Source organism: Gadus macrocephalus, chromosome 11 (genome assembly GCF_031168955.1).
Source record: "Gadus macrocephalus chromosome 11, ASM3116895v1".
NCBI classification, from domain to species: Eukaryota; Metazoa; Chordata; class Actinopteri; order Gadiformes; family Gadidae; genus Gadus; species Gadus macrocephalus.
This window is the reverse complement of record NC_082392.1, coordinates 2,455,578-2,473,602: the sequence shown is the minus strand read 5'-3', so window position 1 is coordinate 2,473,602 and position 18,025 is coordinate 2,455,578. Positions and strand designations below refer to the sequence as shown.

The 18,025-nt window shown below is 49.4% G+C and overlaps 1 protein-coding gene across 3 annotated transcripts in view; it reads right to left on the bottom strand.

The window, feature by feature from the left end:
- Positions 1–595: 595 nt before the first annotated feature.
- Positions 596–18,025, bottom strand: part of LOC132467122 (tenascin-like) — a 36,328-nt gene continuing 18,898 nt past the window's right edge. The window contains exons 10-22 of one of the 3 annotated variants that reach the window (XM_060064217.1): positions 17,314–17,589; positions 13,408–13,677; positions 11,462–11,584; positions 10,368–10,511; positions 8,419–8,538; positions 7,706–7,849; positions 6,939–7,069; positions 6,091–6,223; positions 5,448–5,599; positions 4,638–4,734; positions 4,073–4,234; positions 3,452–3,615; positions 596–2,408 (exon numbers count right to left, since the gene is read on the bottom strand). In XM_060064217.1, the coding sequence (XP_059920200.1) occupies positions 2,298–2,408; positions 3,452–3,615; positions 4,073–4,234; positions 4,638–4,734; positions 5,448–5,599; positions 6,091–6,223; positions 6,939–7,069; positions 7,706–7,849; positions 8,419–8,538; positions 10,368–10,511; positions 11,462–11,584; positions 13,408–13,677; positions 17,314–17,589 (2,027 nt within the window). In that variant the 3' untranslated portion in view covers positions 596–2,297. The remainder of the gene's footprint in view (positions 2,409–3,451; positions 3,616–4,072; positions 4,235–4,637; positions 4,735–5,447; positions 5,600–6,090; positions 6,224–6,938; positions 7,070–7,705; positions 7,850–8,418; positions 8,539–10,367; positions 10,512–11,461; positions 11,585–13,407; positions 13,678–17,313; positions 17,590–18,025) is intronic. The other 2 variants (XM_060064218.1, XM_060064219.1) reach the window with 2 other exon arrangements.

The window sequence follows — 18,025 nt, the reverse complement described above, 5'->3', positions numbered from 1 at the left end:
TGTGCGGTGGAAAAGCGGCAAATGCCGCTTTTCCACCGCTTTTCTCGCTTGTCATATGACACACCCTAGAAAGATTAGATTTTTTTACACACACTTGTGTGACACACTTTTAGGCTATCTAAAATTATAAAATTATCTAAAATTATTAGATATATATTACTGCTGTTAGCTGAATGAAAGTTAGAAGCGTGTAGCCTAACAAAAAATGTTATCTTTCATAACATAACATTAGTGATCTATTTCACAAGATTTGATCTTCACAAACACATCGTGAATTATCATGAAAGAGGCTAAAAACAATCAAGAACAAACTTCACTTTTTTTCTCAAGATATCTACCTGTTTGTGTCTCATCAAGTTTTTATCGTCAATTTTGCCTTGGTTTGCATTGGATTTGGTTATTTATTTGGAGATTTCTACTTTCTACTGAAAGATTTCTACTTTCTATTGACCCAGGAGCTCATCAGATGTATTGCTATGGTCCAATAATACCAGAGGGCTACCAACTGGTAATTTTTTCAATCTAAACATGACAACAAAAACAAGATCTTTCTTTGGAAGGTAATTGTTATAGTAACTGAATGAATGGATGCATATTGATTTTAAACAAACTTTGTTTTATTGTAATACGTTTTACACAGAAACACCTGTAGTTCACCCAGTTATAAACATATGACAGAATCTGAAAACAAGAGCCTAGAGAGACGTAATTTACACAGGTATCTGGGGGGGGGGGGGGGGGGGTTGGGTTAGTTTCCCAGTGAGGGAGGGGAGGGAGGAGGGGGGTTTTTAGTTTGGTTCTGCCCAAAAGATAATTATTTTTATATTACGATATCGACACTTTAAAGTCAACTGGAATGGGCCGTTCTCACGCTACAACGTCCGTGTTATGAGAATCCACATCTTTCACACTTTGACAACACAAAACATTCTCTTGATCGACAATGAAGTACGGTATTCACATTTTGAAAAAAACAACAACAAAAAAACAATAATTATAATAATAAAAATAACAATAATAATAATAACAATGATCGATCTCCATCTCATCACACGCTGAATAACAGGTCCTGCCTCAGATTCATGGAGAAACCCTAACCAAGGAAAACTGAATATTCTCCTCTCTCCGTCTCTCTCTCTCTCCGCGTTCGTACGCTCCCAAGACCCATGATGCAAGAGCTGAAAAGTGGCCTGTGTGTATGTGCGTGCACGTGTGTGTGTGTGTGTGTGTTTAGGGGGCGGGGCGGGGGTTTACACAACCAATAGCAACACTCCATCCATGTGCACAAGCCATGCGGAGGGGCGGACATTTTTAATTGTATTTGAATCCAAACCATCACAGCTGAACTGGGCCGGGAGGGGGGGCTGGTGAGGAGAGGGTGGGTGAGGCAGTGGGGGGGGGGCAGTTAGTCGCACAGAGACAAACAAGCAGCGATGGAGCGTGACGAGGCGGGGGGGACGGGGGGTCTCTCCGTAGCGGACGTAACTCTGAGAGTCACAATAATCAGTGCTTTCTTAATCTAACGTTGGGGGTTGAGATGAACAGACTTGTACGGTTGGTGAAGAGTTTCTTTATTAGCCGAACGGTTCAGTCCCTCGGACGCAGGGCCGGGACACACGGAGACACACTGCCGGCGGACGTCCCGGGGGTCGGGAGGGGCGAGGGGTGAGGGGGAGGAAGGGGTTCTCTGACGTGAGACGGGGGCCACCTGTCTCGTCTCGTTGTGCTTTAGACTCCGAGCCGCACGCCGGAGCGGCGGGGGAAGAGCGGGAGCGCGGTGCGAGGGGGGGGGGCTCGCTCTCTTTGGTGTGTGAACACAAGGTTGTGCGGGCTTCGGTTCTTAAGTCCGTGCTTTTTTTCGTTCCTTCGGAATCTCCTCGTCGAATTTGGCGCCGGTGACATTTCCACCGACGCCGTTATAGAAAATAAAATAACAAAACCCCCCGCGAGAGAGGGTGTTTCATCTCAGAGAATTAGAGTGTTGGATGGAGTCGGAGCGCGTCCAGGTGTGTCCAGGCGGGCTGAGGTGGAGCTCGCCCAGGTGTGTTTCCAGGTGTGTCCAGGCGGGCTGAGGTGGAGCTCGCCCAGGTGTGTTTCCAGGTGTGTCTAGCTGGGCTGAGGTGGAGCCTGTCCAGGTGTGTCCAGGTGGCAGTGGCTTTGGTGGCTGCAGGTGGGTGTGTGAGGTTTACCTGGGGGGGCTGGAGACGGGGTGGGGTGAGGGCGGGGTCCAGAGTCCAGAGGGGAGTGTGTGATGGACGGGTGGGGGGATGGGGAGGTGGCGAGGGGGGTGGAGGCGTCTACGATCGTTTTCTCCGCCCCTCCAGATTCCGGAAGTTGGCCGGTCGGATCTTCATCTCGGCGAACTCGATGGAATGCTCGTGGCCCTTCCAGTGGAACCAGTTGACGCCCTGGGGAGAGGAACGGGTCAGACCAGTCGGATCAGAACACACACGCTCCTCTAATGCTCCATTATTACCCCGGGCGCCTCCATACACTGACATGTTAACGGTGAACACAGAGGACACAAAGACACGCACAACGGAGGAGCACAATGACAATCTGTCTCTCTGTCTCTGTCTGTCTCTGTCTGTGTCTCTGTCTGTGTCTCTGTCTGTCTGTCTGTCTGTCTGTCTGTCTGTCTGTCTGTCTGTCTGTCTGTCTGTCTGTCTGTCTGTCTGTGTCTCTGTCTGTCTGTCTCTCTCTGTCTGTCTCTCTGTCTCTCTGTCTGTCTGTCTCTCTGTCTGTCTGTCTGTCTGTCTCTGTCTGTCTGTCTGTCTGTCTGTCTGTCTGTCTGTGTCTCTGTCTGTCTGTCTGTCTGTCTGTCTGTCTGTCTGTCTGTCTGTCTGTCTGTCTGTCTGTCTCTCTCTGTCTGTCTCTCTGTCTCTCTCTCTGTCTGTCTGTCTGTCTGTCTGTCTGTCTGTCTGTCTGTCTGTGTCTCTGTCTGTCTGTGTCTCTGTCTGTCTCTGTCTGTCTGTCTGTCTGTCTGTCTGTCTGTCTGTCTGTCTGTCTGTCTGTCTCTCTGTCTGTCTGTCTGTCTCTCTGTCTGTCTGTGTCTCTGTCTGTCTGTCTGTCTGTCTGTCTGTCTGTCTGTCTGTCTGTCTGTCTCTCTGTCTGTCTGTCTGTCTGTCTGTCTGTCTGTCTGTCTGTCTGTCTGTCTGTCTGTCTGTCTGTCTCTCTGTCTGTCTCTCTGTCTCTCTGTCTCTTGATTCTATATTGCAGCTCTTAAAGCAGTTCTTTTTTTGAATTTGCATGCACTCAGATGATTCCGGCACTTGGTTTTGTTTCCTCATCTCACTGACTGGATGCACTAACTATATGTCGCGTTATGTTTTCTCTACAGAACTCTACAGAACATAGGTGGGGGTTTAAAGAAACACCCGTGTTCTACAGATTGAGAGTTCTCCAGAGTTTCACTCACTCGTAGCTGTGGCGGGGCAAGGGCGTGGCCTACCTTGCTGTGGCTGTTGTCGCCGTAGCGACCCATGAGGTTGACCCGGTGGCAGTTCTTGTACCAGAAGGCCCCCTTGTAGGACAGCGCACAGTTGGTGACGGCGATGTCGTTGTCGTTGTCGTACGTGGAGAACGGACGGCCGTGGTGGTAGATCATGGAGTCACCTGGGGACAGGAAGTGGATCAGGGTGGACAGGAAGTGGAGGGAGGGGGATAAAGAGTCATTACAGAGACACAGAACAGTTTATGATTCATTTTAATGATTCTGAATTTTTTTTTATTTTTTTTTCTCTTTTATTTTATTTTTGCTGAATTTTAATTTTGTATTTTATTTTTTTAATAATTCCGGGACGAAATGGCCAGGATACGGCTGGTACATAATATATAATAATACAGCAAATGTCATAAATATTTGGCCTGTTAATCCCTTTGAGACTGTAATGGTGATTAATAATAAAATTGAATTGAATTGAATGATCTATAATAATCTTTTTCATACTTTATTTTTCAAATCTGAAGGAAATTGAGGTCTCTGCATGTAACCCATCGCTAGCAGTGCCTGGGTCCAGGGCCCCGGCAGGAGCACCAACCCGACCCGGACCTGTGGCGGCGGGAGACCCACCTGCGGTGCCGCTGTAGCCGCCCACGTGGACCTTGTAGCGCGTCCGGGGCTCCGACACGGAGAACTTGTCGTACTGGGCGTACACCGACTCTCCCTTGTCCCGCAGGTCCACGCGCAGCTCGTACTGCCCCCCTGCTGTGATCTTGTGGAGGTTGGTGAGACCTGGGGGGGAGAGGGGGGGTGTGTTACTAGAGCCACACAGGTTCGATTCCCGCCCAGTCCAGAGCTGCATGTCTTCTCAGACCCACTCTCCGGTCTCTTCTCACTTCGCCTGACCTTAAAGTCTTCTAGAAGCCATCCGATTATATTTAACAACATAGAAGGACATAGAATATTCCTCCTTAAAGGTAGATACGACTCAGGAACAGGAATTAGTTCAGTTAATTCCTTCATCACTTACGAATCCATCAAAAGATAAGTAATGAACATGATTTGGGTTGATTTGCAACATAACGGTAATGGCAAACAGGATAACGATAGTGGTGTTAATGATGCTGTAGTAACACCATTGAGTGCAGTTTAACTATGTGTTTAATTCATATATGTCAGCGTGCGAGGGACCCACCAAGCCAGAACTCATCGTTCATGTCTCCGAAGCCGGCCGTGTAGTTCTTCCAGTTCCTGAAGAACTCCAGTTTGCCACTCTGGCGTCGGATGAAAACCTGGGGACGGACAGACAGACGGCAGGACGGTTATAATCCCTCCAGATTATACAGACTTTCATTGACGTAAAGCTGGGAGGAACCACAGCAGAAGGAGGGAGATCTCCGGAGGATGACCCAAGGATGAACCCCAACGGGTTCAGAAGTTCACCCTGGTAGATCAGGACATCAGGACAGGGTTAGGAATATACCGGATTTCAAAGTGAAGTGTCATAAATATTGGGCCTGTTAAGCCCTTTGAGACAGTCATGGTGATTAAGGGCTATACTAATAAAATTGAATTGAATTGAATTGAATATACCAGAATATACCGGAATATATCGGAATATACAGGAATATACCAGAAAATACAGAATACACCAGAAAATATCGGAATATACCGGAATATAAGGGAATATACTGAAAGATATTGAATATAGAGTCTATCTGGAGCTGCACGGCGAGACAATTCCTTTCATAAGAACTCATTGTCCTCCCTGCGACTTCATTCTGACGAACACTGAACCCGTTCTGTGTTCCTCCTCAAGGTTTCCCCTCTCGGGTGGGTCCTTCAGAGGGATTAGGGCGGACTCTCCCCATCACACGTTGACGTGTGAATCTCTACAGCCGGCAGATGGCTGGCTGTAGAGATTTAAAGATGCGTCAAAAACAAAAGAGGCTACTACTAAGCCCTGAGTGTGCAGTGTGTGTGTCTGTGGAGCGGAGGGACTCACGATCCAGCCGCCCCCGTCCGTGGTCATGTCGCAGTACACCTGGATGGGCTGGCTCTGGTCCCCCAGCAGGTAGAGGGTGTACAGGCCTGACGTCGTGTCCCCGTTCAGCAGGGCCTGGGAGCAGTCCTTAGGGTGGGTGTAGAGCACGCCCGCTGGTGGGGACACACACACAGGGACACACGGTTAGACGCACACACACACACACACACACACACACACACACACACACACACACACACACACACACACACACACAGGGAGTCACAGTTAGACACACACACACACACACACACACACACACACACACACACACACACACACACACACACACACACACACACACACACAGGGAGACACAGTTAGACACACACACACACACACACACACACACACACACACACACACACACACACACACACACACACACACACACAGGTAGACACACACAGGTAGACACACACACACACAGGGAGACACAGTTTGACACGCACGCACGCACACACACACACACACAGGTAGACACACACACAGACACACACGCACTCATACTAGTTAACTTTCTCTAATATAAAGTATACATTCTTCCTATCTCTTGTATCATTACAGTAAGCGTGATGTCTCATGAGCATGCAGGTCTACTGACTGGTGGTGAAGAGGGTGGAGACGATGCTGCTCCTCTTGGGCCCTGCGATGGCCTGCAGCCTGACGGAGTACTCTGTGGAGGCACTGAGCGCCGTCATGCTGTAGGAGGTGGCGGTGGGGCTCAGGACCACCTCCTGCAGGGGGCGACAAACACCGTTACAACACCTCCCGGCCTAGACAGACCATAATAAGCTCTACAGGCCGGTCCTGACCATCACCAGGGAGCCTGACACAGACTCATTGGCTGGAATATACATACATTTTTTTCATTTATGTTTTTTAAAATAGTACTTAAGAATTGGTAATAAAACCTCTCCCATGTTGACAGACTCCTCCCACTCTAACAGACTCCTCCCTCCCACCCATACAAACCCCTACCACCAGTCCAGGCTCCATCCACCCATACAGACTCACCCCAATCTAACAGACTCCTCCCCTTACTATAACAGACTGCTCCCAATCAATAAGGCTCCTCCCCTTACTATCACAGACTCCTCCCAATCAAAAAGGCTCCTCCCCTTACTATAACAGACTCCTCCCAATCAATGAGGCTCCTCCCCTTACTATCAGACTCCTCCCAATCAAAAAGGCTCCTCCCTTAGTATAACAGACTCTTCCCAATCAAAAAGGCTCCTCCCCATGCTATAACAGACTCCTCCCACTCAAAAAGATCTCTGACAATAGACTCCTCCCAATCCAACAGAACCCTCCCCTTATTTTAACAGGCTCCTCCCCCTAAAAAAAGGGTCCCTCCAACTCAAACGGACTCCCTCCCACTCAGAAGACTCCTCTTCCTCCCACCCCAGGCCCCTCCCACCCCAGGCCCCTCCCACCCCAGGCTCCACCCACCCGGACGGTGCCGTCGGTGGACTGGAAGCTGAGGATGTATCCGGTGATGTCGGCACGGGGGGGTGTCCAGGTGAGCTGGGCGCTGTCCGTCAGGACGTTGGTGGCCGTCAGGTCCGTGGGCGTGTCCACGTCTAGGAGCACAGGGAGAGACATCAGTGTGTAGAAACACACACACACACCCAGTGAACCCCCACCCCCAGGGAGCAGCTCACACACGGGGGGACGGGGGCAGGTCACAGGGCTTCTTGTCATTTTATGGAATATTATAGATGTCAAATGTTTATGTCATCTTCCATTAAAAAACCTCTAGGCCACAGTAATAATGACGCTATATGATCATATTACGATGTAAGTTTGGCGCAGCAGTGGCCGAGGAGGTAGGCCGCATTGAGTTGTAACTGGCAGGTTGCTGGTTCGATCCCCGGCTCCTCCTAGGAGCCGGGGATCGAACCAGCAACCTGCCAGTTACAACTCAACCCGGCATACCTCCTCCCGGGAATCCTAGGAGGAGGAGCCACTGCTGCCCCAAACTTATATCGTAACATGATCATATGGCGTCATTATTACTGTGGCCTAGGAGTGTCGAGGTGTCCCTGAGCGAGACACCTCACCCTGACTGCTCCTGAGTGTCGCCTTGCACGGTTGACACAGACTTGTGTGTGCGTGTGAATGCGTGTGTGAATGTGTGTGTGAATGGGTGAACGCGAGGCCACAGTGTGCAGCGCTCTGGGCGGCCACGGGTGCGTGCGTGGGGGGGGGGGTCCTACCGGTGGTGAAGTCTGCGGAGGTGGCGGCGCTCTTGGCCGATTCCCTCATGGCGTACACCTTCACCGTGTAGTGGGTGGCCGGCACCAGCGAGTTCATCTCAAACTCCACGATGTTGCCGGACACGCGCTCCATCACCGACGCTGCTGTGGCAAAACAAACGCACCCTCTCTGTCAGCCTGTCCCTGCACAGCAGGAACCTCTTGGTTTGGACGGGGGACGGCCGCGCCATAACTCGACACAGGGATTAACGCACTTTTGTTTTAGCTTGACTATTTTATCATACTTAACTATGGTTAGTTAGGGTTAGGTAAACTAATTGTAGGCTAGTAACTATAGCTGCTATGGTTATTATTGTAGTATAGTTATTTATAAAGATAGATAATTGCTTATAAGTAAACTTGTGTAGTTTTGTTTTAATGCCTTATTATTATTATGCAGGATGCATAAATATACACAAAAACATGACAATACACAAATATATAAATACAGAAATACTTCATAACAACATAACATCATGCAACAGGGAGGCTGCCATCTTGGACAATGTCACAACACTCAAACAAAAACGCAAATACATATATATATATTTATATATGCTGTACACATATATGCATCACGGCTCCACCACCACTGTTGTAGACGTCTGCCAGCAGGGCCAGCTCCCAGAAGGCAGTGCGGCGCACTCCCAGAAGGCAGTGCGGCGGCGACCTACCGGTGTCAGCGCTGTAGGTGATGATGTAGCCGTCCACGGTAGCGATGGCGGGCTGCCACAGCAGCAGAGCTCCGGTGTCAGAGATGTTGACCGCAGTCAGACCTCGCGGCTTGTCGAGAGCTACACACACACACACACACACACACACACACACACACACACACACACACACACACACACACACACACACACACACACACACACACACACACACACACACACACACACACACACACACACACACACACACACACACACACACACACGAGATGAGTTACACTGGGTTTCTTTGGTGGATGTGGCTTCTACCTGAAAGTTGATATCCTAAAAAGTGCAACATTACATCGCCCTAATCCTGGCACTTGGAACAGAATAGCAGTGTGTGTGTGTGTGTGTGTGTGTGTGTGTGTGTGTGTGTGTGTGTGTGTGTGTGTGTGTGTGTGTGTGTGTGTGTGTGTGCGTGTGCGTGTGTGTGTGTGTAATAAGAGATTGAGTGTCCTCACATATCTAATGTATCTGTGAGTAATCCATATGTATAATGTGAATATAGTAGATAATATATCATGGTAGTACATAGTTAATTCATAATTATGGGTGTCCATATGAATATAGTATATTATGTTAGAACATTCTATATAATGTATAGAATGTATCTGTGAGTATATACATATCCATATATATCCATATATATTAGGGCTGTCAGTTAAACGCGTTATTAACGGCGTTAACGCAAACCAATTTTAACGCCGTTAATTTTTTTATCGCGCGATTAACGCAATTTATTATTTTTTTATTTTTATTTTTTGGCTCAAAACAAAGAAGCAGTAGCCTGACTGCTATGTTCAAGGCAGTATGTTTGTATGTTCATCGTTTAATTGCACTATAGGCTTTTTTTTTGTATCGTCCTGTTTTGATCAGTATATGCCAATGTTGTTATCAATAAAAAACCATTTACACAAGGCAAGCCGATGCACTTCTCCATGTTGATAAGAGCTTTAAAATGAGAACAATTAATGGGACAAAGAAATCAAGGGATATTTAGCATAGAAAAAAGATTTGCAATTAATTGCGATTAATCGTGAGTTAACTATGGCATTAATTCGATTAATCGTGATTAAATATTTTAATCGCTTGACAGCACTAATATATATATCCATATCTATATCTTTATATATATCCATCTATAGCTATATATATATATATATATATATATATATATATATATATCATATAATATATATAGCAGATCAAATTCGTGACGATGACGACATTTTTGACAGTGTCGTACATTATATGCCCAAGCGAATATGTTGGCAAGAAAATGTCATATGTGCTCTGATCATTTAAAAATGTGTCTCTTCAGAGCATATTGCACTCCCCTGTATACTGCCCCCTTATGGGGTAAATTATTATATATTTTTTTAAGAGTATACACAGACTACAGGTTGCTTACAATGATTGTTTTAGAATCTTACTTAAAAAACCAAGGTGGAGCAGTGCAAGTGAGCTATTTGTGAAGGCAGGAGTTAACACCATCCAAGCTTTATTGAGGAACCTCATGTACAGATTTATCGGTCGCTTGAATGACTCAAAAAATTAAATTATAATGCTGCTGTCGAACCCAAGTTATAGTGCAGTACGCTACCAGTCATACCTTTGGAGGCATTGGTATAAGTGCCTTTTATAAGTGGTCGGAATGTTTTTATTCTTATTTATGTGTGTGTTGTCTATTTTTTTGTGTATTGTATGTCTTTTAAATGGACCTTGAGTCTAATAACAAAAGTTGATGATAATGATGATGAATATATGCATTGTAACGTATAGAACGTATCTGTGGGTGTATATATATATAATGTATATAATGTACAGTAAGGTATATAACGTATCTGTGGGTGTATATAATGTACATAATGTAAGTCATGCATGTAGTGTATGTGTGAGCAGCGTACCGGTGGTGACGGTGTCCGAGCCGGGCTCGCTCTCCCTGGAGGCCTTGGAGGCGATGACGGCCACGTGGTACATGACCCCTGGGGTGAGGTTGGACAGCACCGTGGACGACTCCCCTCCGTCCACCGTCACGCTCCGGGGACTCCCTGGGGGGGGCACAGTCAACACCTCCTGCTGTGAGCATTAACTACTACACACCGTAGTCAGCGATGGGAAGTCGGGCTTTACGAGGCCTATGTACTGCTTTAAGACTGTTTTCATATATATATATACTTTTTACTACTTTACTTAATAATAGTTAATAGTTACCTATATGAATGAAATTGCTGTGTTATTATTATTATATTCCATGTCAGTGCATTGCGAGTGTGTAGTCAACATGGGCAAAGCATCCCGGTCCAATAAGCTGACCCTGATTCTTCATGCTGGGATTTCATGATTTCATGATTTTTTCAATGTTTGGGGTCTATATATGAACATGTCAGATCCAATTAGGTTATTTTAACACTTATTTAACCAAACAAGTGGTAAGCTTTTCAGAGATGGTGATACCGGAAAACGAAATCGTACAAACGGTGGTACCCACGGTCATTATGAGGACCGGCCACTAGGTGGCAGTAGCAGACCGGTGGAAATAGTCAACGGAGTCAACGGTGAAGGCAGTGAACAAGCGGCCAGTATGCTGAACTCAACCAACTTTGCCTTTTCCAGTAATGTAATAGGAGAACATTTGGTAAGATAGAAGTTACTGAGTTCAACATCGATTATTTGAGTTCAACATTTGATTATTAATACATTATTTGAAAGTGTGTTCTTCGTGATGTAACTGTATATGCCATATTTCACATCAAGTAGTTGATACATATCCAGCATCTCTCGAATAAACTTTTTCTCATTTATTATTTGACTGTTTAATGAATAATGAATGACTTCATTAAAGAATGAGTGTTTGCGTGTGTGTGTGTGTGTGTGTGTAAGTTTGAGATTCTCAATCTAAACACAGATGATGTAATGCCACGTTTCCCAGTCTATTCCCTTGACCTCCCTCCCCCCCCCCCCCCCGTCCCACACCCAGCTGTCCGTCCCCAGCGCTCACCTCCGTGGGCGGGCACATAGGTGACGCGGTAGCTGTCCACGCGCGCCCGCGGGACCATCCAGTGCACCATGGCCGACGTGTCGGTGACGTCCGAGAAGCGGATCCCGGTGGGTGTGCCCAGCTCTGCAAGGCCAACCATAGAAGAAGAAGAAGAAGAAGGAGAGACCGGAGGAGACAGGGTGGTTAGCGTTAGCTTAGAGTAGCATCGGAGCACGACGTGTGGCGTGTTGTCGTCCGACGGCACACGTCGTGTCGTTTGAACTGTGTTTGTGGTGAGTCGTGTTTCCCGCTGTGGACGACAGCTTGAGGATTGTTAGTTGACAGAGAGGAGGTGTGTGTCTTTGTGTGTGTGTGTGACAGACTTCTTAAAATTTTAACTGGTTTGGCGATGTTAAAGAGTGTTGTTAAAGAGAGTGAGCGGTAGACAGAGAGACAGACAGACAGACAGACAGACAGACAGACAGACAGACAGACAGACAGACAGACACACAGACAGACAGACAGACAGACACACAGACAGACAGACAGACAGACAGACAGACAGACAGACAGACAGACAGACAGACAGACAGACAAACAGAATGAGAAATAAAGAGGCAGACAGACAGACAGACACACAGACAGACAGACAGACAGACAGACAGACAGACAGACAGACAGACAGACAGACAGACAGAGAGAGAGGCAGAGAAAGACAGACAGACACAGAGAGAGAGTGTCGGGGACAAAGGAGGTCTGCGAGGGCCAGGGCTCCGGGGGCCCCACCCATGGCACCAGGGGCCAGCCGCCAGCGGCCCTCAGCCAGGGTATCTTGCGTGACAGACCCGGGGAGATTAGCTTGCCCCCGTTTTCCACCACACACAAAAGTGAACCATGTGCCACGCAGCCCGAGAGTAAAGCTTTACCCCCAGGGGTGAGGTAGGGGAGGGGAGGGGGGGGACACACAAAGACACAGACGCCCTTTCTGTTTGACACAGACAACCCACCCCTCCCCCCACCTCCACCACCATCTAACACCACCACCACCTAACACCACCACCACCATCGCCTCTCTTTTTAAGGGAGAAGGGCATGAGAGACACACATTCAGAAAGAGAGAGAGACCAACAGGTCTTGGACAACTGGACAGTGGACATGTCTGGCATAACGGCGAGCTAATCTCCTGTGCTGCTCTGATATCCTTCCCCCCCGGTGGAAGCCCAGCAGCAGGGTGTGTGTGTGTGCGTTTATCAAGGTCCACCGATGAAGGGGCTGTCTGCTGATGAAGGTGAGGTGCATCGGGAGCAGACTCACACACACACACACAGAGGCGGCGGGAACGTGACAAGGCGCTCGCACACCAAGGTACACCCAGACAAACAAACAACAGCAGGTTTAGTGGCAGGCAGGAGACAGCCCCTCATCACATATTCATGAGTTTGGCAGGAGCCTCTATTAAAAGGGCTTAATACTTTTCTTCTTTTCCTTTTCTTTTGTTGTTTTTTTAGCTGCTTTCCACGGCGGTAGCGGTAAAACGCTTTGGACAAATAACAACTCTGTTACGAGGTTAGGTCACACACAAAGAGAGGAATTCACCAAAGAGGAAAAGAGACGGCGGCGAGCGCGTCGACTCGTGTTCCACGCCGCTCGCTGCAGCTGCCACATCATCAAACGGCGGCTAGGAGCGAACGGCACACAGACAGACACAGAGACGGAGACGAGGTCGGAACACCGCAGGGGCGTAGAGTTTAGCACGTCCGGAGTGAGTTCTTCCCGCTCAGACCGGGCATGGGGAGGCGTCCACACGAGGCCGACAGACAGACAGACAGACAGACAGACAGACAGACAGACAGACAGACAGACAGACAGAGACGAGGTTGAAACTTCGGGGTGCGTGGAGTTAGTTCGTCCGGAGGCGGCCGTGGGTCCTCGCCCTCAGACCCCCCCGTGAGGCCGCGTGGGCGTACCTGTCTGCGCCACGGCGGTGAGCGACTTGGAGCGGCGCCCGGCGACCAGGCCGAACAGCTCGATCTCGTACTCGGTGTCCTCTCTGAGGTCCGGGAAGGCGGCGCTCCGGTCCTCGCCGGCCAGGACGCGTTCCTGCGGGCCGCTCAGCCCCACGCCGCGCACCATGGCCACGAAGGTGTCGAAGGAGTCCTCCTCCGCCTCCCAGGTCAGGGTAAACCGGTCCGGGCCCACCTCCGTCACGAGGAGGGACTGAACCTCGGGCTCGGACTCTGATTGGGCGGAGGGGGAAGGTGTTTGTTTCTGTTTGGTTTGACGTGAAGGTAAAGATGGAAGCATCGAGAAGAAGACTTTCAGGGAAACAAGTTCCGGGTTCTGCGGATGAAGATGATCCACGCAGACGTGTGAAGGAAGCGAGAGTGTGTGTGTGTGTGTGTGACAGGCGTGTTAGTGTGATGAGAGGAGCCCCAGAAACCCAGATGAACACGCTCGGGTTACATGGAGAGTGATGTGTGCTGCGGCAGGGTTAGCCCCGTGGTAAGAGAACCGTTTTTCTACGGGTAGAAAACACACAGTGGGAGAAACATGTCCGTCTAGAAACATGACGGCGGAGCGCGGCCGGCTGCCGCGGGGAAACGTTCAAGGGAATTCAGAGGCAGGACGGTTTTGCGATATAGTAATTGCTTCTGCTGTCAACAGCAGCACCTAAATATAGCCGACGCAGATGTCTCAACGCGCACGCGCGCACGCTTGAGTGCGGACACGTGTGTGTGCATGTGTACGCGGTACAGTAAAGGCTGGTGCTGGGAACCAACCAGTCAGAAACAGACGCCACTAATGGCTATAGGAGCCAGCAGGATCCTTCCAGCTGCCGAGATGAAGCCGTTCCTCGGAGGAGACGTGTCAGACGTCTTCTCTCGCCGGCGCTAATTAGCCAGAGAAACCTCTGCTATCAGCACGCACACGGGTACATATAGGCCCATATATCCATATATGTGTATTTATATATATGTGTATTTATACATGTGGGCCGCAGTGCTCCTCCACAGTGGCTGGTGGGAGCCTCTCTGCCGGGGTGGGGGCAGCAGCCTCGGTGAACCCAGAGCCGCTGCTCATTAAAACCCATCACCCAGCGCGGGGGTCCCGCAGGTCCCGGAGCCCCCCTGAACCCGCCCGCCTCCTTTCAGATGATCTGGGGGCGAGGAGGCTCGCGTTTGTGGGGAGAAGAAGAAGAAGTGATGGAAATGAGAAGCAGGGGCAGACAAATCCCACCGAGCTGCCACTCTTCATTAGCCACCGAGGGTGGGGGGTGGGGGGGGGGGGGGGGGGGGGCTAGTCCATCACAGGGGCTAACATATGCTAGCTGGCTACTAGGTTCTCGTCCACCCAGCCACCGCTCGGCCTCCCTCAGACCTGCAGAGCTCCCGCTCCCTCACAAAGAGGAGTCTGTTACCAGAGGAGCTACGAGGCGGCGCCGGCGGCTAACCCCGCTGAAACGGAGAGGCAGCGGGGACCCCCGTTACCCAGGGTCCGGCCCTGCCAGGGATAATAATACACAGGCAGCCGCGTGTGTTACCGTAAACCTCATCCCCTCAGCCGATCTTGGTCTGGCCTCCCTCCGAAATATAAACGGGCTCCAGTCATTTTTGGTAAAATAAATTGTTAACAACGTTTTATTGTTTCTGAATTTTTCATCCCGCACCGCCAGCGGGTTTGGTTTCACGGAAATGTCTTCCGTTCAGTTCGATGGTTCGCGAAAAACAATCAAATTAGCGGGGCACCCGTATGGGGGTGTTTAATGGTCTGGCTAATGCTGATATAAGAAACGCTAAGATGTTTTTCCACCAGCTATTAGCATGCGGACAATGGGTCAGCTTGAGCGTCTGCCATATTCCGCCGGGCCTGGACAGCCCTTGGCACGGCGGGCATGGAGCCCAGGGGCAGACACAGCGCCTGGGAATGAAGTCTGGGGTCAAGGAGGAGGCTGGGGCACCCCGGCAGAAAGGAGCCCCCACACACGGGGACACTAGCCCCAGGGCTTGTTGTCTTCCATTTCCCTTCTGTCAAGCCTCCTATCTTTTTGTTTCCTTCTCCTACTCCTTTTCTGACAATCCTCCCATTGTGTTCCCTTCTCTTTCTCCTCCATCCTTTGTTTCGTTCCCTCTTTCTTTTGAGTCAATGCCTCCATCTTTCCTTCTCTTTCTTTCTCTTTTGTATGTCAATGCTTCTATTGTTCCCGTCCTTTCTCCCTTTTGCTTTACTTCTTTTTTACTTCTCGTTCTTTTCTCTAAATGCCTCTCCATCTCACTTTTCTGTCAATACCTCTAACTCTTTCTGTCTCTCTTTTCTCTAGCCTTTTCATGTCTTTCAGTCTCTCTTTTCTGTCAATGTCTCTCTATCTCTCCCTGTCTCTCTTTTCTGTCAATGCCTCTCTAACACATTCTGTCTCTCTTATCTGTCAATGCCTCCATCTCTTTCTGACTCTCTTTTCTGCCAAAGCCTCTCCATCTCTTCCTGACTCTCTTTTCTCTCAATGCCTCTATATCTCTTTCCGTCAATAGATCTCTATCTCTTTCCTTCTCTCTTTACTGTCTAGGCCTCTATCTCTTTCTGTCAATAGGTCTCTATCTATTTATGTCCCTCTTTTCTTCCAATGCCTCAATCTCCCTCTTTTTCTCTGTCAGTCATCCTATCTTCCACTGATGTTTGGACCAATCAATCAGCTGAGCTGATACAAAGAGCACATGAGTAATGTACGGAGAGGTCCGTAACTCTCTCGTTAGTGGCTTAACGTCCACAGAGAGTACCCATGGTGTTCATGATGTATTTACAGTGTACTTGACAACACTAATAAAAAACCTTCTGATAGCAGAGCCATGCCCAGGTATCAGGTGTCCCTTGGGTGCGCAGTTGCCATTATATACACCTGCTGTGCACTTCATATCAGCTCCTAAATCTGCTGTAATTATGGTGATTTGTGCGTTTGCAGGCAGGTTATTTACCACACCTGGATCCAACACATCACACACACACACACACACACACACACACACACACACACACACACACACACACACACACACACACACACACACACACACACACACACACACACACACACACACACACACCCGCCAGGTGTGGTTTATCGCTGGATTCCAGCGGGCAGATTGACAGCTCCTTTGGATAAGCAGCAGCTTTAGTGCAGGGAAACATGAAGACTGCAGGTGTTGTGTTGGGCAGTTAGATCCCTTCTCTATCCAGGGTTGGCAGAGAGGGATATGCACCCGGGAGGAGGTGTTGCTGAGGGGGGGGGGGGGGGGGGGGGGGTCTTTGTTTGCAGAAGCTTAAGGGAGAACAGAGTGTTGTGTGGAGGATTGTGTTGAGCAGAGTAGTAGTAGCGGGCGTACAGGAAGCAGAAGCTGTGGTTGTAAAAAGGTCTGCGTCGAGCGGGCGAGTTGATACGCACTCACACAATGGGAGGTGAGATGTGTCGGCTGAGAGCCGGGGGCCGCGTTGTGTTTACATGAATAGGTGCCGTGCCCCGGTCTCTTAACAACCAACCGATGCCTTGAGTCTGGGTTTCAGAGGGATTACGTCTTGGACAGAGGCACTTTCTGACCGTTGTTTGCGCTTCAATGGAAAACAAATGAATGAGGCTGCTGGGTAATTAATGAGGAATAACCACCAATAGATAATCCACTTTTAGATTTCAATAAATTACCATTTGCAGCTTTTAGTAAACTCCCTTTGAACGGGGAGTTTATGAAGACGAAGGTTAGTAGTAAAAGCTCCGAGGTGAGGAAGAACAAAATGAAGAAGAAGATAAAGTGTTCAGGCTCCACGCCGAGAGAGAGAGGCGGTCGGAGGAAGGTCCGGTCGAGACGGAGATGGAGCCCCGCCGGTACCTGTGATGGTGTCGGCGTGGACGGGCTCCATCTGGGCGCCGCGCCACACGCCGTAGACGTTGGCTCGGTACCAGGTGACGGGCGACAGCCCCGTGACCGCCAGGCTGCGGCCGTCGCCGTCGACCGTGTGGTTGCGCCACTCGGCGCCCGTCTCGGCGTCCGTCACCTCCACCAGGAAGCCCTCGAAGGCGCCGTCGTCGGCGCGCCAGGACAGCGTGAAGCCGTCCCATGTGACCTCGCTCACCGTGACCTCCGTCACCACGGGCTTCTCCTCCTCTGATGGGGGGGGGTGGGGGGGGGGGGGTAGAGCGGCGGCAAGACACACAGCACGCACGCCACGTTACACGCATGTGCATGTAGGTAGACACATACACACACACTCGTGCATGAAAACAAACACACAAACGCACGCACTACCACACGCTCACGCACACACAAGCACGCACTGACACGCACATGCATTGACACGCGTGAACACAGATACATGAAAAAATATGAATGAGACACACAAATGAATAAAAGAAGAACAGGTCTTTCTCAGGCACACCAGTGTTCTGAATGCTGCAGATTGTCTCACACGGCCAACGAACACCGAAGTCATTTCTTGCTTAGCCGCTGTGTGAATCTCACAGACACAATCCTCATTATCAGCTAAGAATTCACTGACAAGAGGAAGGAAGACGACGAGACGAAGAGCTTGACATTCATCGTA